The 23,985-nt window shown below is 39.7% G+C and overlaps 1 protein-coding gene across 1 annotated transcript; it reads right to left on the reverse strand.

The window, feature by feature from the left end:
• Positions 1 to 2,764: 2,764 nt before the first annotated feature.
• On the reverse strand, positions 2,765 to 9,921 carry LOC103695948 (small ubiquitin-related modifier 2-like). Its single transcript, XM_008777404.4, has 3 exons — positions 9,526 to 9,921; positions 3,132 to 3,281; positions 2,765 to 3,031 (listed from the first exon to the last, which is right to left on the reverse strand). Exons 1-3 carry the CDS (start codon positions 9,601 to 9,603, stop codon positions 2,951 to 2,953), a joined length of 309 nt encoding a protein of 102 aa, XP_008775626.1. The 5' UTR covers positions 9,604 to 9,921; the 3' UTR covers positions 2,765 to 2,950.
• Between the last annotated feature and the right edge of the window lie 14,064 nt (positions 9,922 to 23,985).

The raw sequence follows: 23,985 nt of genomic DNA on the forward strand, positions 1-23,985 counted from the left end.
TGGTAAGTCATTTGGATCTAGGGTTTTATGTTCAACCATAGAATGACTTGCCTTCACTTACAGTCGAAACACATGGATTCAAGTGTTGCTCAGCACTGCATGGCATGGCATGGTACCTCAACACATAACATTCCGAATCTTGACATATTTCTATGGAATGGTAAAAAAAACATCATGCCAATGCGATACCTGCATGCCATTGGCGTATACTTAAATCACTGGACCAATTTGAGGTCAATGCTCTAGTTAACTCAAAAAGGCGATTGAAACAAAGCTATAATTGGTAGTCATGCCCTTTAGGTTTACGAGTATAGACGTAAAACTTCTCATTGCTTGGTATTGTTTCATGAAGTGGATTCGTAGAGCTAATTACTCAATATTAGACCTGTGTATGTGTCAATGAAGCACCCTAGATGGCCAAAAGAAGACCCGTTTAGCAAGTTAATGCATTGCTCATTATGCAAGCCAAACAAGCGCAGTGTCCAATCTCCAGCGTTAGCTATAGCATGGAGCCATGTTCCAATAATAACTTGTCATGCCAAGAAATGCATTCATTTTTCTACCCAAAGTGTCTTCAGTGACATGCCTAAAAGCTTATGAAAGCATTACATGATGCATGCCCCATACAATGCCCATTGGATTTGGATTTCATTTACAGGTAAATAGGTAATGGCTTTGAGGGCATAGACTTCTCAAATTAGGGCCATTTATGGAGCAGCGAGCAGCATGAGAGTGGAAAAAGAACGCAATTCCAATCACAGTGAGCAGTGGACCAACATGATGGGAAAAGACGAAACCTGTCTTCATATGAATGTCATCAGTGCATAAATGGTAGGGTACAAACCATGTATATTATTTGCAAATGACATGTTGTTAGTTAACACAGGATTAGAGGCTAAATTGGAATCATTGAGGTAAGTTTTGAAGCATTATAGCGAACAGCTCCAATGAAAATAGAAATAGAAATGAAAACTAGGTCCATCAAAATTGATGGCCAAAAGGTGCTGTAGGGTGATCATATCGTAATCTTTGAACCAACCATATGTAAGAATGGAGATGAAGATTTTTGATAGAGTTAATATATGTTTGCCTGCTTGGTGAAGTTGAGACATGCTTCTTATGTGTTGTGCGACGGATATATTGAGAAAAGTAGTACATGAAAGTAGTTAGGCCAGAAATGTTGTACAATTCAATATATTGTGAACAAAGAAGATTGATGGTTAAAAGATGATGGTAGCCTCCAAGATTGCTTGTGGTTCAAATTTGTGAAAAAAATGATGTTACAATACTCTCAACTCCTTTTTTGGTAGAAGCAATACTTCAAATTCTTTAGTACATTTTGGTGTTACAAATATCTTGAAAATGGTTGGCCAAAAAACCACAATTTCTTCAAAATTTATTTAATGGTACGCGAATTCGTCCTAGCATCTCTTTTAGCTCGTCCATGACAGCACTCACCCTATGCTTGTTGCAAAGATTGCTTATGAAAATAGATTTTATTCACATTTACTCAGTTCAGTCCTCGAAAAAGTTTTGCGTATGATCAACTTTTTGGCAAACCAAAGACATACCGGAATAACAATTTGGAAAACCATTTTATAGTTCTTTCCATGTAATAATCATTAGTTTGGTAATTGAAGTTAGATTAATATACATTTCATGAAAAGCCTGTCTGCGGAAGAAATTTGAATGGCAGAAGGAATATTTCATTTGCCAAAGAAATGGTCACAGTAACAAGAAGTGAGTGGAAATGTTTCGGTCGAAAAATCATGTAATGTAGTTAACAAGAATCAGCTAACCATCTAGTTCTATATTCTTTTAAGAAATTGGTTTCTATGATTCAATCATTTTTCATCTTACCATTAGTGTAGCAGTTCATGAACCAAATCATACTTCGTCTCTCTGTGTTAAGCTACTGGTATCATCATCTTCAGCATGCTTTGTAAGGTAGCCTACAAGAATCAGCTGACCATCTAGTTCTATATTCTCCTAACAAGTTTGGTTAATATGGTTCAATCTTTTTTTTTCCCCTTACAATTAATCCTAGCAAATTATGAACCTGATCATGCTTCTTCTCCGTGTATTAACCTCCCATTAACTTCAGCAGGCATTGCAATTCACATTATAGAGCACAGAAAAATTTGCCTTGGATTCTGAGGTGGGCAGCTAGATTAACTCCTTTTCTTTTAGCCATCTTAGTATTGCGATCAAAATTCTCAATACCGAACCCTATATCAATACCATACTAGCACTGCATCAAACGGTACAGAATTTTTTTGGCATACTGCATATCAACACACCTTCCGTATCCAATACCGGTAACGAACTGGTATAGTATTGTATGTCCCATGCCACTCAGTTTGGCCATTGAGATTGTCAATGAAACTTCTGAAACACTTATTTTTGTATCACTCCTCATTTCTGGGGGCAATATCCCATGAAAGTTCATTGTTTGTCATGTTCCGTATAAGCCGTGCATCTGGAAACCACCCCTTATACGATCACTATCTACATACTTGTTATTCCCTAAATGAGCATGACAATAAAGAGTCCAAAGCAATCAAATCTTGACCAAGGATGCACAGGTGATAACTATTGATAGCACAATTGGTGATATCATGTAGCCATGGCTGAACATCTTTCTTTCCAAAGAAAGATTCTGCTGCAATTTCCATGCATGCTATAGGGAATTAATCATCAGGAACTCATATCCCTATATTTGGTAGCATCACAAGTTCAAAAGCAACATGAAAAGCATCCAATCTTCCAACAGCACAAAGGAAAAGCATATGTATTCCAACATATTAACTTGAAAGGATTCAACCTCAAAAACACAATTATTCTTAGGAGTTCATAATCAGATAACAAGCCTCCATGGCCTAAACTATAAAGCAAACCTAACCCCGTGTCCACCAGTTGCTTTATAAGGTTCACAAATCTCCTTCAAAAACTAAAAGCCATAAACATTTACCAGACCACCACCTGTTTGGTGCAGCATAGCATCAATTTCATCTCCTTCCTCCATTTCAAGCTGAAAGACATCAAAGGAGGAAATATCAATACAGATGGAAAATTTAAAGGAAATTTAATTCTACTTTCACATTTGCAATGCAAGAAATTCGAAGATTTACTTCATCTGGGGTCTGCTCCCCACGCAGCCTACGGCCATCAAACAGGAAAGCAATGGAATTGAAATCCACTGATTGTCGGTCACAGTATGCATTCATGAGCTTCCGTAGCTGAGTACTGCGCTTGATCCTGAAAAACACCTCATTTCCATCCTGCATAACATAACAAAGACAACGTCATGGTAAAAACAGTGAAAAGATATAAAATATCTTCAGGTTACGAACAAAAACCTTAAACAAACTAGAGAAGGCTACTGTTTGTTTTTTGGCTAAAACAAACAGTAGCCTTCTCTGCTATACTTCTGCACCTGCCATTTTTCATCATTTTAGCAAACACTGGAAAGAACATTCTGACTATAAAATGGCACTCAGTAAACTAAAGAAAAGAACAGAATAATCACTAACATATGTTAATAAACCCCAAAGAAAAGCACTATTGGAAAGCATTGGAAAGGGTTAAGGGCATAGGTGACACAAGTTGGAGCTAAACAACCTATTAAAAAGTGAGAACCACAAGTATGCTCTTGTTCTGTTGATCTTGCTTGGAACTGGTCATTCATCCTTGTCATTACAATACTGAATTCGTGCACAAGGCATTCCACATCCTTGTTGATAAGATTCTATATTTTTACCATCTGTCAAAGGGCAAACGACCTAGAAATGCTAGCAAATAATGCTCTAGCTTCCTACACCAATTGATGCACCTTTTAATTGGAAGATGCTCAACAGAATAACGTCAGGTGTGCTAGCTCTCAGCTTCTTAACATATCTAACTGATTAAATACCTACTCTCCTAGAGCACATATCCACCCAGACGACTCTTTAAGCCACATGAAATGAACACATTCTTCCATCTATTCATGTTGTAACCCTTGCTCAACCACCTCAGCCATACCTGAGAAATTAAAGAAGAAAAAACTTCTGACCAGGCTGAGGTAGTTATTCAGGTTGAGAAATATACCCAAGGCATTTGTTGAAATTGAGTAGTTACCTTGCTAAACTTGTTCTGTATTTTCCTTAGCTTATTAAATATACCTTTTTGAACACAAGATGCCTGTGAGAGCTTGAGGCATGTGCAAGAGACAACAAAATGAACCAGAGAAGGGAGTGGGGCACAAGTAGAGAGATCTATTGATCTGTTCCTGTGGAAGGAATCTGCCCAGAGTCTGCAGAAGGGTTTGTTATGAATTCAGTCCCTGAATATACCAAAGAAAATAGAGATGCCTGTTTTCTTTTCTGTCATATAGGATGCAGTTGGCATCAGCATAAAACACACTGGAAATTGATCATGGCAAACTAGGGCTCAGCTTTCTTGCATTCCTCTGGAAATAATCAGAAAAAAGAGAAAACTTTCATTTCCTTTGCTCTTCTCCTTTTGGCTTCATTTCCCCACCCACCAACACCTAATATATTTTTTTTCATCTCGGAGAAGCAAAACTCAAACAATTATATATTTCCAAGTCATTTCAAAAATAAAACTTCATTATTATGACAACCATGACAATAATAGGAGAGTTCCTTGTAACGCAGCTCCACATGGTCAGTATATTTCATCAATTGAAAGTGCTTTTCTAGGTATCCCGAGCATAATCATGAAGCGAAAAAAAGAACTGTCATAGTATACAACCTGCAACAACCTTGTTTCATGATAGCTCAATACGGATTGTATGCTAAAATCAATTTTCTAAGGGATGGAAAGGATGATGGCCCACTACAAAACCATACAGACCACCTATGAAGGAATTGCAAAGAAGCAGATGTGATAAACTAAAACCATGTAGGAGGTCAGTCATGGTCAGATTGGCAATGGCTTCCTACATAAGCCAACTTTTTCTCAGGATTGCCCTACATTTCTCAATTAACATGCTTTACCTTGGCTGATTTCTTGACATTTTTTATCTTTTTATTTTTTAACATTTAATAAAATGTAATATTTTTTGTTTTTTGAATGGTTTTAACTCTAATTTGATGTTTCCTAAGGTCTTTTGATGTTTATATTAGGGTCAACAACCTAATTTGATATTTGTATCATCCAGTACATCTTAAATGATGCTTCTTGATCCTAAATAGACTATAATTATATCATGAGATGCAATTAAAGTAGATCAAGCAGTATATTTGTTAAAAAAAAAAAAATAAGTGAAATATAAAATATACAATCAATTAGATGCATTAAAAGTACAGCATATATACCGACATCCAAAATCCGATGGAGTGTCAATGTCCCTTATAGATGTTAACATCATTAACATAACTAAGAGGCACATCAATCTACTCATCTACCCGTATGGCATTATAGCCCTGTACGCTCAACCCATAAGGTACACATGCTGGATTATAACTAATGTTGGATCTCTCATTAAAGCTCTGGTTTTGGGAAGTATCGCCTATTTGATAATACAACTGCGGAGAGGCCTATCCAAATCTGTCGACAGCAAAGTCCAATCCGAAAAGTGCTCCAGAATATGTAAGACAGTAGCTACTGAAAGACGATGCCTCAGACGTACTATATCTATATCCATATGGATCGTAGACTACCTGTGGCTGTAGGTAATAGGATCCAGCATATGACTCGAAACTCAATACATGTATGGATCCTACTCCACGTGCGAGGTCATCTGCAATTGCATCGTATCCTCCTGAACAACCTCAAAAAATCCATCTCCTGCATGCAATCGTATCCTGGCGGTTTCTGCCAACTTGTGCACCATGATCCCTATCTTTGTGGCATACGTAAACTGGGACTCATTGGTGAGTTGAAGACCACTTTACAACTGTCCCATAAATGGTGGTCCCATATCCTCCATTGTCTTCCACTTCTTCTCTGGCCACTAGACCCATGATCGTTAAAGCTATCATCGCTGCTCTTCTGAATCTTTGAGTCTGAGTAAACTGACTCCTCTACTCTTTCCATCGAGGTTAGAACTGTCATCGCTGCTCTTCCGAATCTCCGAGTGTTAGTAAACTAACTCCTTTACTCTCTCTGTCGAGGCTGCAACTACTTTTTCTTTTTTTTTTGAAACTATGCGGAGCAGCTGTCTACTTTTCTTTTGTGTCCCTCTCTGCCTCGTTATGCAGAGAGGATGGATAGCGCCCTCCTAATTGAGTCGACCGGATAGCATAATAGTCTCCTTTAGTCTCGGCCATATCTCTAGAAGAATGTCTCAAATATAGAATCATATGGTGATCGGCTTCCAATTGACCCTCGTGGCTGTGGCTGATCAACTGGATGTATGCATGGAATGTTTTGTTTTACCCATTGCTCAGCATCCATCCTAGCCTTGCTGGCTATGAAACTAACCAGTTGTAGAGGTGATCTTGGCTCATTGAGCTCCAGCTCCTATTGCTCACCGACAAGACATGAGATCATTAGAACATCCCCATCCTGAACAAAATCACCATGGATCATATCCGTATAATTCAGCTCCATTTTCTCCTAAATGCACTTTAACCTCAATCTCAGATTGTAGTAGATATATACGAGATTGTTGAGACGCCTCTATATTTGCTTGCTATGGATAAGGGCGAAGATGGATCAGTTGCACTCACAGCCACTCGAGAAAACCGTCTAAGAGAGAATTCGGATGACTAGCTACTTAAGATTTCTCACTGATAAACTAAAATGAATCTACCATTCAGCTACAAAAGCATTGAAAAAAATTACATATAAGATTGTATCATATTAATAACTATAAAACATTACTTAATAGTTATTGTTGATATCTAATATATCTGAATTCATAGTTTTCTTACTCATGACATCTGCTGAGACTTCAAAACTATTAGTATCCTCTCTAAATATTTTTGTTTGTGAAAAAAGTATTATAATATGTTAATAATTGAAGACATGAGTTAACAAAATTAATTTACATATGCCACTTAAGTTAACTTACCTCTTATAGATACTAGGTCGTGACTTTTGAATCAGGCTCCATCATGTAAATCATATTATGCAAGATAAATAGAAGTTTCTCATCCATACTGATTCTAGGTACGGTATACTGGAACCTCGGATTCAAGTAGTAAACTGCCAAAAACAAAGTTTGCCATTATTTAATAAAATATTTATAAGTATAGTAGTCAAATTTTCAATATTCTTGCTTATCTGTTAGATCTAACTCCCTATCTATTTAGTAATCTCATATCTGCTCAATGATATCGATGTACTTTTGGGCATGCTTCGGATCTACCTCCCTATCTACTTCCCTCTCCATCATATGATATAGAAAGACCATCTAAGGGTATCTCTCACTGTCTCTAGCCCGAAGCACTTCATATAATGACTTAATAGCCTTCACCATCTTCTCGGCCCGCTGTCAGAATGTCTACCTCATCGCCAAACTCTCCATATGGCTCCCCTCAGTGTCGGCCCTTGAAAATCTGCTTTCGTGCTACTCGGCACTGACAAACATCTGATGCAGGACTGCTTTTCTCTCAAAAAGGTTATCAAGTACAATATTGTTAGTAGCAAATTGTATGATAGCCAGTTTTAAGATCTCTCCCTCATGCACTTTCTTATCAGTGAAATGAGTTGTATGGTTATAAATAAATCTGGTGATGGACTAGGCTCTCTCTACTATCTGTTGCATCCTAAAATCCTTCCAGTCTCTATTAACATGAGGTTGATACAATATGTAACATATTAGATCCAAAAAATATATGGCCGCTACTTCATCAAGATTTTTCCGGCGGTTTTATACTGTGTACTGCTATCGATGATGATCTATACAACATTCTTCCCATCTACCTGGTCAATCATTTCCTTCATCAATCTGAGGATATATATGGCATCATGCACTGAATCGGAATCATCAACTGACTACTGAAAGAAACTCTTTGTCACGGTATGTCAAAAAGTTGATTATGCTCTATTTGGTAGGACCGATCCAACCATCACACATCACCATCAGTTTATATATAGGACACTTGCTTTGGTTCGGTATATTTCCCGTTTGTGTGGTTCCCTCTCGATTTGCTTTAGTACACCCCAAAAAATGCAATTCAAGGTGATACTGCATAGCATATGCCAAAGTAATGCTCAAATAGGATAAGATGGTGCTTGATTCTAAAAAACAAAAAGCTGCCTATTGTAAACTTATGTTGATTCCTCGTCATTGCTAACTCAAAACTACTGTACTAAACTGTATCCGCGTCATTCCCTCACCACATTATTACTGTCTTAAGCAAGGTTCACCGTCTCGATACCAGATCTCATATCGGTACCATCTTATGATAGTATTGGTACACCCAATATGGGAACTAGTTTGGCGTACCGAGTGTCGGTATGCTCTCCATACTGCAAATTAATTCAGTACCGTTATAGTAGGTATAGTTGGTACATACCAATACCGACCAATATAGCAAACCTGGACTCTTAAGAGTTCAACTACGTAGTAGAATTTAAGAGAATGCAATAATTATACTCTAACTCATAAATAGAGAGTATTCAACCAAAACAAAAGGTGTTTTCTATTTTCAATAAAGGAGGAAAGTATACTCAACATGACCAAGTCCAACAGCAGACACTAAACTGGATCATCAATAACAGATTCTCACTTCTATGAGGGAAGGTGGCGAGAAAAGGTAAATACTTCATTCCAAATTCATCACAAAACTCCACCATGGCCTCATAGCTTATGAACTCATTTTTTCTGACCGTCCAGCCAACTTCTCAACCATTTTACTTGACAAGACATCCTCTTTGCTTGAGTGTCAAACAATTTAAAATCAGTGCTCCAGTAAATTCCTTCTTATTATGTATATTTTTTTGAAAGAAAAGTTGCACTCCAAATTTCCTGTATTGCGGCTATTACTTGGTAGTCACACAGATCCTTGCATTTAGTACAACTAACCCATCAGTGCATTTTGCGCTCCTATGAATAACTCAGCTCCAACAATACGAAAGGCACTTAGTGGTGTGACAGTAATAAAAAAAATCCTAGTCGTAAAAACAAGCAACACCACAACTAATTACCCACCGGAAATTTCTTACACCCACAAGTAAATGGTTCCAAACATAAACAAGACCCCCCACAAGTTAAGATTAAAGGCAAAAAAAATAATACTAATACTATAATTATCCAGCAAGCACAGAATTTTAAACTTTAATTTAAAAAATAAAAACCTTCTTCCAAGTATTTAAAATTTTTTCCATATTCCATGAAGTAATAGTTGATCATATCAATACTATTATTCAGCACAGATCAGCAAACAATCTACTATAATCCAGTGATCCAACCAGAAATAAACCAAAAAAGATGGAACAAAATCTTACAATCTGGCATTAAAATAAGTAAGAGAATTCCAAATGATCAAATAAAGAAGAATTTAAAGGAATTTCTATATAACTTGTTAAAAAAAGAGAAACACCACAACGATGGATAGAGAAAGATTATACCTGGCCCTTAACCTTGAGATTGATGTGCGCCGACTGATCGGCGGGCTTCTTGTCCTCCTCCTGCGCCGCCCCAGACATTTTCTCTCCTCTTACCCTTGATCTCTCGATCAAAAATCCCTCCTTTCGATCGGAAAACCGCTACTTGGCCTCCTCGGTTTTCTAGGGTTCTACTCCAATTGGGAAAGCAGTGGGGAAAAAGACGGATGGAAGCGGGGTGCACGCGAAGTCCGTCTCTCGTCTAGTTGCGAAGAAAATTATTTCAAAATTAAAATCAATAGTTTTGTCGAGTCCGCCTGTGATGCGCGGAGTGAGAGGGATGGATTGGTTGGGGGTACAAGCGAGGGAGTACAATATTCTATGCAATTATCATATCATCCGTTGGATTTTCCCCATGAGTAATATCTCAGCCACCACTCTTATATTTTCTTGTGGTTTTGATTTCACTGTTCCTAATTGTATGATGGTATCACTGCATGGAAGTTCTATGCATGGATGCAATTGGGGCATTTTTATGGTTGACTTGGGCTATGTTGATGGTTTGGAATCATTTTTGTGGTCTATGAGAGATAGAAATGAGGGGACTTCGGTGGTCATGATCCTCAAAATTGTTAATTTAATAGGGCATTAAGTTGAGAAGGTGTACTTAGGGTGTAAAAAAAAAATTACTGCATCTTCTATTAAAAAAATATTACTATTGTTTCAGCTTTTTCATAAGATTTGTGGCCTTTGATCAAGGTTTTTATAGCGGCAAAGATATTAATTCGTATCCACTGTGTCGACCACTATAAACCAATAAATCTAGATGTATTAGCTAATTCGATATTATTGCTGATATTTTCTATTTTCTAATTAAATATTAATTACACATTTTGTCTAATAAATTTCAAATTTAATATTTTAAACTAATTAACGATCAAGTTATTATCTAAAATTTTGATATCCCAGTCCTGAAATAGTAGATGACGTCTTGAAAAATCACTGATCTTTGTAAATGTTCCCAAGAACCATCTCCAACAAAGGATCTTGGCTCATCTCCAATCACCAACCGAGATGCATGATATGTTGGTTATTAAAAACCTTGCTTTCAATTTATGCATGTATAATGCAATTTAAAAGTAAAAATGCACCCTATCAAATGAAAATATAGGAAATACAAAATAAAATCGAGCATTATTTTTTAACATCAATTAAATTTTAATAAAATGGATATTCTGCAACAATGAATCATTTTGTAACCGTTATTTATAGTTGCTAGCTAGTTATCGCATGTGCTTATGAACATATAGTCAGTCATGAATTAATGATATCAAAATAATAAAAATATAGACAAGAAAAAATAATTTAAAAATTTACTGATATAAATCAAATCTCACATCACACAATTTGATTGCTCAAAAGAAAATATTAACGTTTAGATATATATTGTCTGAGAAAAGAGTATATTATTATCATTTTCTGAGAAAGACAATTCTTGTATGTGATTTGTAAGGGGAAATTGATATTTCAATGCAAAAATAACTACTATAATGTCAACAAATCTATTCCTCTCAGATTCATTCTACTTGACCTTCGTATGTAGTGTACCTTAATATTATCTAAATAAAGATAAAATCTACCATCAACAATCACTTATATAAATGGCCACTTGGATATAATATGTCCTTTTCTAATTATACGTTCCATAAAGATGTAGTATACCCTCTTGTGTAATGCACTGTAAATGTTGCCATGAATAAAGAGAAAAGTGTCATTAATAACCACTTCTTTGTGTTTAGTTAATGCCACATAATTACAGTATCCTTTAAGAAAAATATAGGTAAAAAGCTAAAGTCATAATTTTTAAAAAAGAAAATATTCTTTTTGTGCTTCTCAGTGCTTATGTTCTCACTCCATACGCTTCTCACAAAATTTTACTTATAGTAATCCAACAAGTAAAAATAAAATTTATAAATTTAGTAAAATAATTTAACTACAAAGGTGGTACATAGCTCTTTTTCAATGTCACAAGGAAAAGGAAAACAAAGAACAATGATTTATATGATGAAAATAAAACATATTGATCTTCTCTATTGTTGATTTCATTAATAAAGTAATGGATTTTAAAAAGTTAATAGTTGAAAAATAAAATTACAAAAAAATAACAATATGTATTTCCTTAAACCATTATTCATAAAATGAAATGCTTCTTTTGGATTTAAAAGAAAGAACTTTTATATAGAAGATGAGCAACAAAGAATCTTAGGTTATCATTATCCACTATTGTTGTCGCAAGAAAGAAGAGTAAATGCTACTCTTGTCGGTTATCCCCTCTCCCACATAAGAGCAGCCCAATATATTTAGGGGCCTAAGGCTGTTTTGTCTTTGAGGCCTTTCCTGCAGTAGGCCGGCCTAAGGCAAACTCATAAAGGGGCCTTTTTTCTTTTCATTCTATCTATGAGACCTTTTCGGTGGTAGGTCTTCTTTGAGCTGGGGCCATAGGCGACCGCCTCAGTCGCCTAAGGGTTGAGTCAGCCCTGCTCCCACACGAGAAAGATGTGTAAAGAAAGAAGAGCTAGTGCTACAATCTTGTTGGTTATCACCTCAACCACACGAGAAAGATGTTATACACTGCTTGTAGTCCAAGGCTAGAGATGGAAGCCTGTCCTTATTATCTTATGTGGATGCCCCAAATTGTTATCTCAATATATGGATGTGAAGATAGAGTTGAAAGGAGATAGACTAGGATAGTTGGGAAAAAGTTATACTTGCAAAAGAACATCCAACATAGATGAGTTGATGATTGTTATCCAAACACTTTGTTCTTCAATTATTATAGATATTTGATTCTTTTGGAGATGAAAGGTTTTCATGTTAAACGTAAATTATAGGTTAGATCAAACATCTCGCATTAAGTTTAGACCAAATTATACCTCTAAACACACACACAGCACACACACACACACACACATATATATATATAGTGATTTTAAAGGGTAAATATGCAATCTCTAGTGATTGTAATATATGCAAATAATGATTTTAAAGGTAGATATGTAATCTCTAGTGTTGCCGCTGGGAACTGGCCTATCCTAAGCGCTGAGTAAGTGATACGATATTGCTGGAGAACTCGATGATTGGTTGTTGGGGTTGTGCTCAGCTGAGACTTGAGGCGGATGGTTGCTGTTGAGGTTGTGCTCAGCTGAGACTTGAGGCAGATGGTTGCTGTTGAGGTTGTGCTCAGCTGAGACTTGAGGCAGATGGTTACTGTTGGGGTTGTGCTCAGCTGAGACTTGAGGCAGATGGTTGCTGATGAGGTTCAGGTCTAGTCGCTGCGCTCCAACTTGGAACAACCAAAATGAAGAAGTCCTCTTGTCGGACTGTGTCCGATGGAGGACCTTCAGATGCCTAAGTTAGGACAATGCTCAAGGAGCAGGAGTAGGTTCTTAGTAGTCTGTTAGGATGTCTGGGCACTTCTTTGAAAGGACCTCAAGAAGCTGGTTGTATAGGCGAAGGCGAAAACCCATCGCCATAGAATTTGGGCACGTGGGTCGGCTAGGATTGCTGGCCTCCGTACGTTCCAAATATCAAGTGCAAACATTTCACACGTGGATCACACCCTGCCTACTAAGTCGGCAGCATTTTGGAGATCGTCTGGGATCTCGGCTAGGGTGTTGTCAGCTGTGAAGAGCTTTCAAAATTTTTACCAGCCGCGTGCTTTCGGGCGTGCTAGATGGTTGCCCCTGATCGATGGTGCATTAGTTTTGTGGCGAATTCTGGTTGGACAACTTTTCTTGTGAGCAGTGATCAGTCCCGATGCACATCACTTTTCCTTCACTTCCATAACCGAGCCGAGTTTGCCGGCTTGGGTTACAAAAGTAGCTTTTCCAATAGGCTCATCTTGATAGTGATTGCTGAGAAGGATACACAGAGATTTTCTAGATCCCACATTTATGAGGGGTGTGGCCATGTTGTCTTTTTCAAAGCGTTGTAATCATAAGTGAGACGTCCATGAGCTAAATGGCCATTTAGAGTCTACTGGCAATTCAAAGAGTCGTTCTAGGATGAATGTTCGAGGGACATGTGGCTAAGGTTTGGCAAGGCGTCGCATCAGAATTGGTTGCTCAAATCCTCCATAAATAGGAAAGGCGGCAGCTTTAGCCCATTCACCTCGTTCCCCCATACTCTAGAGTCTAAAGAGAGAGGAAGAGTGCAAGCGCAAGGATTCCTTCTATGCTTCTGCTCCATGGTTCTTCTTTCTTGTCCTCGGCCAAACTCTTATTTTTCTCTCCTGGTGGGTAGCTCGCATCCTTTTTCTTTCCCCTCTTCTTCTATCCCTTTTTTGGGCATCGTCTTTGGATCCATCCACCGAAGGTTGGTCTTCCGATGATGAAAGGGTAGGCCAGAGTTTTTCCAATTAGGTCTCTGTGACTTCAAAAGGAGCTCACCCTGAGATGTCCTCTCGTCTAGATACTAAGCTAAGTTTTTTGGTGGAGTCTGACCTTGATCGAATTCGGGTGGTATTTTCTATCCCTCAAAACTTCATCGTAGAAAGGCTCGGTCCCTCGAATTGATTGACTTTGCTTGAAGAGAACCGAATAGCCCTATACAATGAGTCCTTGAAAGTAGGGTTAAGGCTCCCGATCCCGTCGGTCATTGTCAATCTATTGGCCCAATACCGACTTGTTTCTGCAAAGCTTGTCCCTAATGCCTGGAGGATGATGGTGGGTTTCTTCTATTTTGTTCAGCTTCAAGGAATTATCCTCACACCGGAAATGTTCCAAGCTTTCCTTCAAGTGAAGGCTCATCCCCAGAATAAGGGATGGTTGTACCTTTCTTGTAGGAAAGGCTATAATATCCTTCCCTCTAGCCCTTCATCCAACCACGGCTAGAAGGGTCAATATTTCTTTGTGTCCTCGTCAACTCCCTAGGATTTTCTGACTCAGTGGAGGACACCCGAGAGGCGGGCTCCTCTTTCCATTTTTGTTAGATGAAGAGCAGGAGTCTATTGATCTGCTTCGTTTGATGAGAGCTCCACCTTTGGCCAAGTTGCACTCGGAGTCGGCCTTGGTAGACGCTGATTTGAGCCTTGCTTCTGTCGTTGGCTCATTCTATTTCTTTCTTGTTGGCTAGGCTTTGTTGACTAACTTAGCTTTTCTTTGCGCTTGCAATGATAAAGTTAAAGGTAGATTAGCTCTTTCGCTCCTCGAGAAAGAGAAAATATGGCGAGGATTGTTCCTCCTCAAGCTACAAGAGGAGTGCACCAGCAGGATCTCCGCTGCTGAGGTCGGGCTCTCAGCAGCATTGAGTCTCAGCATTAGGGCCAAGGAGGGGGTTGTTGGGAGAGGATCGCCAAAGTGGAGGTGATTAATGTCCTCCCTATCTCTGTACGACCTCCTACTATGGGAACCGGTCAAGAGGCTCTCCCTAGCATCTCTGAGTTCACCCAGGTGGTCGTTCCTATGGCCATTCCATCTTTCATGACCGATCACTGGCGTGCCTCAGACAGAGACGCCTAAGTTGGCCTTTGACCCCTCCGCCAAGGGTATGCATGCATCAACATCCTCGCTCCGACCCACCCCGCAAAGCATAGAGTTGGACAACTTTTTGTTGAATTGGTCCATGAAAACCTCTGACTCGGTGCTATGCCCAGGCGATCTCCACATTATGTGGGATACGGTCTAGGGGTTCAATTATGTGGGATATGGTCTAGGGGTTCATACTCCTTGGAGCCAAAATGGAGCTGCAATGAAGGCCGCTGGAGAGCATGTTTACTTTGTCTTGTCATACTGCTATCGAGATAATGAGATTGATTCTTTCTTCTTTTCTTCCTCCTCTTCTTTTCTTATTAGAACCACTGACCCTCCTTTTGTTTCCACAGGGGATGTATGCTGCCCGCATACTTATCAAGATCATTTTCTCCTACCAACAGAGATTGGAGGTCTCCGACTATTGTCTTCGAGAAATTGAGTGTTGTTGCCTAGAGGTGCAGCCCAAGAGGGGGGGTGAATTGGGCCTCTTTAAAAATAATCAAAGTTAAAACGTATGGAGTGTATGAGTTACTATTATTTTATAGATTCAGCAACGGAAATAAGATTGCACAAATATGATAGTAAATAAAGTTAGGAAAGCAGTCAGAAAAATACAGAGAAAAGGAAGAGAAGAATCACAATCACAAACACCAAGATTTATAGTGGTTCGGTGCACTCCCAGCACCTACGTCCACTCCTCAAGCCTAGCTTGAGATTTCACTATAACCCAGCAGATTACAGCCTGATTGGTTTCCGGGCTCACAATCAAAATCCAGTTGGTTTTCCCAGGCAACCAACCGAAAATCTTTTATTTTCCGGGATCACAAACAACCCAGTTGGTTTTCAAACAAACCAACTAAAAACTTTACACCGTTTGTTTTTCCGGGCTCACCAACAACCCAGTTGGTTTTCAGATGAACCAACTAGAAACTTTTTTCTTGCTGAATATTCTCGATTCAGCAACTTCCAATCGAGGCTTGGAAGAGCCTTTACAAGTTTCAAATCAATGAAACTATTACAACAACAATTAATCCAACTGAAAGAATGCTGTAACTAGAAAAGTTAAAGTTTCAGAGCATATAAAAAATAAATCAATGAAAGTAAAAACTGAAGCTGATGAAGAAGTTGGCTGTGGAAGGATGTTTCAATGTCTGAACAACAGCTCTTCACGATGTAGTGAGAAACTTTGACTGATCTTCTCACAAGAGAAAGTTTCAGATTACAATGCTGGTGAGGAAGATGAACTGTTAAGCTTTTCTTCTCTTTTTCTCAGTGGAAACCTTTTGTTTTCAATAGAATCTTTTTCTTTTTCTTGTTGTTTCCATTCTGAGGTTCCCTCGTATTTATAGACAAATTCTTTGGCGGAATTTGAATTCCTTTCTTTCCGTTCTGATGAGAATCTTTTTCTGTTACAGAAGAAGACACAAGTCGTTCACAGCTTTCCGTTGTGGTTCCAGCAGTACAAGGGTCAACTCATGTATCTTAGGGGTCGACTCATGTTCATTCTGGATCGGCACTTCAAAACATGGAGAAAACTTTTGCTGTATCATCTTCAAAGGGTCGACTCTTAATTCTTAAGAGTCGGCTTATCTTCATTAGGAGTCGCCTCTTTAAACATAAGAGTCGACTCATCGTTTTTAGGAGTCTCCACTTTAAACACAAGAGTCAACTCATACCATAATTTTTCGGCTGTCGCTTAAATTGAGTTGGGGTCGACTCTTCGAATGCAAGGGTCGACTCTTCAATTTTGGAGGTCGACTCATTTTGAACAAGGATCGACTCTTCAAGTTTTTTTCAAGCGGTAAAGACTTTCTGTTTACTTTTAACTACACAAGGGTCAACTCATATTTTGCGGGGGTCGACTCGTTGACTGTATTCTTTGAATAAAACTTATCAGAATCAACTTAAACTTGTCCTTTTTGCTTACGAATTGACTCAAGTCTTTCAAACAGAAAACTTTAGACTTCATCTCTGATCTCCATGGATTAGATTAAGATCATTTTCTTTTAGAACATGTCCCATGAGACGTTTGCGAAGAACTTATGATTTTGCAGTGCTTCATTCCTTCTGATTTTTTTTGACTTAGAAATCTTCACAATTAGACCAATGTCATTAGTACACAACATGATCTCAAGTATTTTATAATCATCAAAATTCATCCTTTAGGGTTGACAAGTGTAGTAGGGCCCGCGTTGAGAAGGAGCGGGCAGAGGTCGAGTGGAGGAGGGAGGAGGCTAAGGCGCTGGCTTGCTTCCTTAGCTTTAAGGTTGAGAGTACCCAAATGGAGCTAGGGGGGATGGCAATTCGGATGAAGGAGATGCAGCAGGGCGTTGGTGAGGAAGGGGCCTACGCTAGAAGGGAGGTCGGTGCAGAAATTGCCTGCCTGAAGGATACAGTCACCATAGCCAAGCTCTGGGCCTCTCAAGCCGAGGAGAGGTTTACTTGGGCAGAAGACAAAGTCGCCCAGTCAGAGGAGAAGGCCAAACTCGTGGCCAAGGAGGTCACACGAGCAAAGGAGGAGGCCTCCTGTGCAGAGGAGAGGACCCATTGTGCCATTGCAGATTGCAAAGCTTTTGAGAAGTTCTGTAGTGAGATGTTGGAGTGTTTCACTGTCTGCCAGGGAAGAGTTTACAAGGTGGCCCCTAAGCTCGACCTCAGCTCCATCACCTTCTTGGGCGAGTGTTCAGATGAAGGTGCCTTCCTTCAGTCATCAAGAAGCGAGGTCGAAGAAGAGGAAGAAGAAGAGGGAGAGTAGAGGAGAAAAGAGTGATTTTTTTTATTTGTTGGCTCGGATGTGACCATACTTTTTTTTGTTGTCTTTGTAATCTCCCTTCCATTTTGTTGAATGAACAAAAGTACTTTTGTCCTCTACTTGCTTGACTATCTGGTCAAATTGGTTAACTTTCCATATGGGGTGTTGCTCGGTCCGCAGCAGGGCTACTCGGTAGCCTTGCCATCATGTCCTTCGGTTCTCGAGTTATAAGTCGGTGTGGGTACCATAGCAAAGATAATTGCACCTGCCCCCCGAGTCATTATGTGATTGGGTCTATTTGTTTCCTAAAAAAGTTGTGCATATCATCATGCTGACCCGCACCCACACCTGAAGTTTGAAGCACCTTCCTTCGGTGGGGTTCAAACTTCAATAGGGTGATGACCCAAAATGCTGCCGACTTAGCAATGAGCTCCTAGGGAATCCTCAAATTAAATATGGGCTGACTGATAGCTGGACACATATCCTCTGATTCAAGCTTAGGCGCTTCGATTTCAGCCACACATTCTTCCTATAAATAAGATGGGAACTCTCTTGCTCTTCATTGCAGCGAGTGCCTTGCTATCCATCTTTGCCAAGCTTTAAAGAGGTTGTGGAGCAGCTCCTACAAGCCTTCCACTGCTGGATGCACATCAAGCCAATGAAGATGAAGACGGGGCCAAAAATGGGAACGACCCATTATGAAGATGTGCATCTCAAATCGCCGGATTTGTGGTGAAAACAAGAGTCACGCCTCTGTGCGCCGTGGAGATAGGGACAAGGTTGTTCCCACTGCGGGACATGAACCTTCAGTCATTACTAGACGTGAAGAGGTTGAATCTTCATCGAGGAAGTTTGGTTGGGGACCATTATGCCGCCCTCCATTGGGGTCATAGCGAAAGATGGCTGCTGGACTCTTTCAAGATGTTATAGTCAGCGAAAATCTAGCTACCATCGAGTCGTCCTTGCTTTCATTTGTGTCGCCCTATTTTTCTTCTTGTGTAGGCATGTGCTCAATTGATTTGTTGATTCTGCTGCAATTAGAGTGATGGACAAAGATTTTCTTCCTTGATTCACCTCCTTTTATTGTTTCTATTTCTTTCACACTCATGGTGCCTACACGCATAGTAGCAACGTCCACTTTTGGGTGGCTCTCTCCTTTGTGTTGGGTTCTAAAATATGCCGAGTACCTACCCCCCCAGCCTTAGTAACTTCATAGGACTTTTTGTCAGAATTGGCAGCTTTGCTTGGGCCATCCCGACCTGAAGAGATCGATTGGTATATCAAGTCTTCAGCACAGGGGTCGAAACTCCATAGGCTGTTTCGACCTTAAGAGGTTAGTTAGCTCCCAAACCTTCATTGCGGAGGATGGTGAAATCAACACTTAAGAGGAGGGGTGAATTAGGTGTCTATAAAAATAATGGCAAATTAAAACAAATACTAAACAATCACAATAATATTAAATCTCAACAATCAAGCCAACTAAACAAGATATATAAACACAAGTAAAGAGAAATAGGGATAGAAAGATGAAGCCAATATTATAAGGTGGTTCGACCACTTTCTCCCAAAGACAACCCCGCCTTGAGGTTCCATTAGTTGTAAAACTCCTTCCAACATCCAAGTTGGAAACCACCAACTTGCAATAGCACCAGTTCTTCCAAGCAAACACCAGGAAGTCTTACAAGATTTTTGTGTCGGAGCTTAGCAACTAAAACTAGTTCATTTTTTAGCTCTGCTAGACCTTGCCTCGAAGTTGTTGAAAACCTTTCTGCTGCAAATTCTTGACTACTGGGTAGTGTTCTCTATGAAGAGTTATAAGATTAGTAGGAAATATGAACCAGAAGAAAATGAATATATTAATGGAACTAATTTGGATCAAGAAAAATAAAGGCTGCATAGATTAAGTCTTTAGTTTGTCCTTTTATTAAGGTTAGATTTTAATATTACCTTGTAAACTGCACCAAAACCACCTACTCCAAGTTTATTTTCTTCAAAGAAGTTAGCTATCACAGCTCTTAGGATAGATAGACCAAGTAAGAGTGACTCAGCTTTTGTGATCTCCACTAGGTTGGCCTCATCTGCTGAAAATTAAAGAATGTTAAGACTATCTTTAATAAGTTTCCTTCCAAAATGAAAAAATCGGACTACTTTCTAAAATAATTTCACTCAAACACATTGTTTAGTTTGCATGATGGCACGATAATACTACAAGAAAAAAAGCTTTGGCGACGCTTTTTAAGGCTTTTAAGTGTCGGTAATTTTTCTTCCGATGTTTTTAAAAGCATCACAAAAGCGTCGGCAATGCTAGAGTGGAAAAAAAATTACCGACGCTTTTAAAAAGCGTTGCTAAAGGGTGGTTTTTAGTGATGCTTAAAAGCGTTGCTCGAAGCTAACCGTTACAACCCTAAATTAGTTAGCGAGGCTTTAAAGTGTCAGTTTTTAACCCTTTTCTTTTTAGTTAGCTACGCTTTAAAGCGTGGTTATAATGCTTTAAAACTGTTCCTGTTTCCGTTTGCGGTTCACATGACGGAGCAGTCGTTGGGATTCTCGTCGCCTATCTCGATGCCGTAAGGGTACCCCGCCGCATTGTAATAGTCCATTAGGTTCGCCTCCACTTTCCCGCCGTCATCCTTCCCTCCACCGCCGCCGCCACTGGCGGTCTCCTGCTCGCCTCCCTTCTCCCTTGTCCTTCTTCTCCTCGCCGTCATCCTTTTTCGGTGATGCCACCTCCACCCCCTGCTTCAACTTCTGCTTGAGCACCTCAGACAGTGCCTTGGCGTCTATCGTTCCCTTCATGGTCACCAGATCCTTCTGCACATCCGCCGTCACCTTCTGCACTCCTACCCATCCATCGTAAAATACCAAAACCATCAGGGGCATTTCTGGCATAGACTCTATCTCTTCTAAGGGTGGCAAAATATGATTTGACTCGCCAACTCGACCCATGTTCGACCCGCCATAAACAGATTTGGGTTTGGCCTAAATAGGTTCGGATCGTAAACAGATTGACCCGTTTAAGCTATTTATTAATTGAGTCGGATATATATTTTAGATGTCTGACCTGTTTAACTCGTTTAACCTATTTAGGTCAAAATTTGATCTGCCGCCATCCATCTCGATCAGACGGTTTATAATCAACAGGGTCCTCACAAACCCTAACTCTTGTATATTCCCCTAGTCCACTCTTTTTCTGCCATCTCTCGTCGGTCACCGAATGGTGGAGCTCTCGGAGATGTATGTGTGCGCACCCTCGACGGAGTGCAGCTGCAGGATCCTGATCTTCGGTGACCCCAAGACCAACTCCATCATCTACACCAACGGCCGGTCGGTGATCATCCGCCGCCTCGATGCCCCCTGGAGGCGTCCATCTACGGCGAGCATGCCTACCAGGCCACCATTGCCCGCTTCTCCCCCAATGGTGAGTGGGTTGCCTCCGCCAACCTCTCCGGCACCGTCTGGATCTGGGGCCGCCACGACGACTGCATCCTCAAGAACGATTTCCATGTCCTCTCCAGCCGCATCGACGACCTCCAGTGGTCCCCCGACAGCTTTCGGATCCTCCAAGGCATGAGGACGAGAATGACAACCAGGGGGCACGGCGGTGCCGGTAGCCGGAGACTCCAAGGCAAGTGATCCACCCCCTTCCTTTCTTCTTGCTTCTTCTTTGTATTCTTGATATATAATCCTTCATTTCCTGCCCAGTTTTGGCATTTCTTTAGGGTAACTTCCCCATTCTTATAGTTCTTGATTTCTAGTTTGATTCCGGTGCTTGATGGTGATTTATTTGATTCTTTTTTCATCTGGTTTCCAAAGAAGGTTTTCTAGTGCGGTTGTGCTAGTTTCTTGATTTCTTGTCTAATGTCTTTTTTTTTTAACTTTTGTGTCCAGTAGCGATCTTGGTGTCTAGTTTTGTGATCATTTAGATGTGAACCTCATTCTATTGGATTAATTAAAACTCTTGGGGGGTTTCGATTATCTAATTTCGTCTTTAGAATTGGGTTTATGCTAATTTCGGTAGATTCGGCTAAGGTGGCTTTCGAATTATTTTTTTATAGGCTAAACAGGTTAAACAGGTCGGGTCGGGTTGGGCAAGCAGGTTACTAGTTTATTAAACAGGTTAAACGGTCGGGTCGGATTACCTGTTTATTAAATATGATAGGTTCAGGTTGTAATTCCTGACCTGTTTAATAAATAGATCGGGTTCAGATTTATAATTTTTTGACCCGACCTACGTATGACCTGACCTGTTTATATCTGATCCGACTTGATTGCCACCCCTAATCTCTTCTCTCTCTCGTCTTAGGCCAGTGAGTATAACGACGTTTATTAACGTCGTCTATTGCGGACACTTTTTAATAGCGTCGGCAACTTTTGGCGGTGGACAGAAAATTGCTGATGCATATAAAAAGCGTCGGCAAAAAAGCATCGGTAAAACCGACTTTTTCTGTAATGTAAATACGTTATTGCACCTGCAATTGACTTATGCACCGGTGGACCTAGTTTGATAGGTCTATTTTGGCCTATGAAGAGGATCAAACAGTGCATGGCTTATTGCTTAATTACATCAAACCTAAGTTTATACCTTACAGTTCAAACAAGATTTCATCATATTGCTCTCTTTAGACATTTGGTCTCCCATCTCAGTGAAGCTCTTTAACAAAAATTCCTGGGAAAGGAAACAATTTTTTGCAGATACGTATCACTTACATAGTAGATTTTTTGCCGACTTCCACCTTGTCCAGAAGCAAATGCAGGTGATGGAGATTAGCAAGGATGATGCCACTGGATGTATGGCTATTTTAAGAACAATATCTGTTGCATTCTTCTTGTTTCCTGCATAAATGACCAAATTTCATTAGTATTTCCTTCTCAACATGATATTTGTATGACATCGGAAGATGGAGCCATCGGCTAATAGATATCCATCATATCAGTGCAATTTTGTTGTGGTGTAAACCTTGTGGCACCAAATGGAAATTGAGACCAGTGGGAAAACTTTCATTAATTTTTTACTTTATAAACCATGTGGCTCTAGTTGGGAAGGCTTACTGATTGAAGTGCGGTAGGGGAATAGATGAGGTGTGAAACAGGACTTGAAATTCCAAAAAGATTGCCATCTAAGAAGAATACACGTGCAATTATATATATGAAAACTCTTCGGTCAACTATGAGAACTCCTATGGATGTTGTTAATTCAGTGCAATAATGACACTGGTGAGAACTATCTTTGATCAAACACTAGTAAATTTGTGGAAGCTAGCCTATCATTCAGTTCTCTGGAGCTAAAAAGATGACTAGTTTGGTTGGTTTGTGGAGAATAGTATCTTTATATCCGAGGTTTTTTTTGGTACATCTTTATATCTCAGTATTTATCATTAGCGTCCGAAGGGTTGCCTGTGTGATACTGTCATTTTCTGCACTGCCAAAAAGAAAATGGTGCTCTTTGTTTTTGACTGTTGTCCATATAAAATCAGAATTTCTTTAACACAAATATGTCTGATTCTTATCCTTTGCAACTGAGACTTTTCATGTCCCAAGTAGATATTCTCGAACAAGGACAAGATTTCTGGTATGCAACAACTATCTGAAGTTTGAAAGCAATGTCTTTTGCTCTTCTGATACGGGTTTTAGAAGGATGGTAGCCTTCCTGTTTTGTCTCCCACCACTCATGTCAGTAGATATATTTTTTATCATTCAATTCTGTTAGGCAGCTAGTACTCCACGAAGAAGAGAAAAAACTCTGGGAAAGAAAATTCTAGTCTCCTCTAACATGCTGTAAAAACCTGTAGGGGTTTGTGTTTAGTTTCATCTCGATTATTCGTCGAAAAGATTTTGGATACTTATACAAAACTAAAGAACCTAAAAAATACTTTTCAACTAGTCATGTTGGATAAAGTCCTGAGTTGTTACATATGCCGATACTGTAGTTATGTTGGACCAAAGAACGAGTACCTTTTCAAGGGGGGTTGGTGTTGTTTTGTGTTATCGAAGTGGGCCAAGGCCTTAGGCGGCCATGACCTAGGTGGCCGCCTAAAACCCTGGCCCAAAGGAAAGGCCCACTGCAGGGCGTAGCCGAAGGAAGAGCTACAGTAAAATTTTGAATTTTCAGCGGATCCAACGGTTCCGATCATCCTCGTGTCTAATGAACTCGGCAAAACTCTGGCTCCCCGGGAGTTCTATGTTTATTTTATCCGACTCCCA

This window comes from Phoenix dactylifera, chromosome 10 (genome assembly GCF_009389715.1).
Source record: "Phoenix dactylifera cultivar Barhee BC4 chromosome 10, palm_55x_up_171113_PBpolish2nd_filt_p, whole genome shotgun sequence".
NCBI lineage: Eukaryota > Viridiplantae > Streptophyta > Magnoliopsida > Arecales > Arecaceae > Phoenix > Phoenix dactylifera.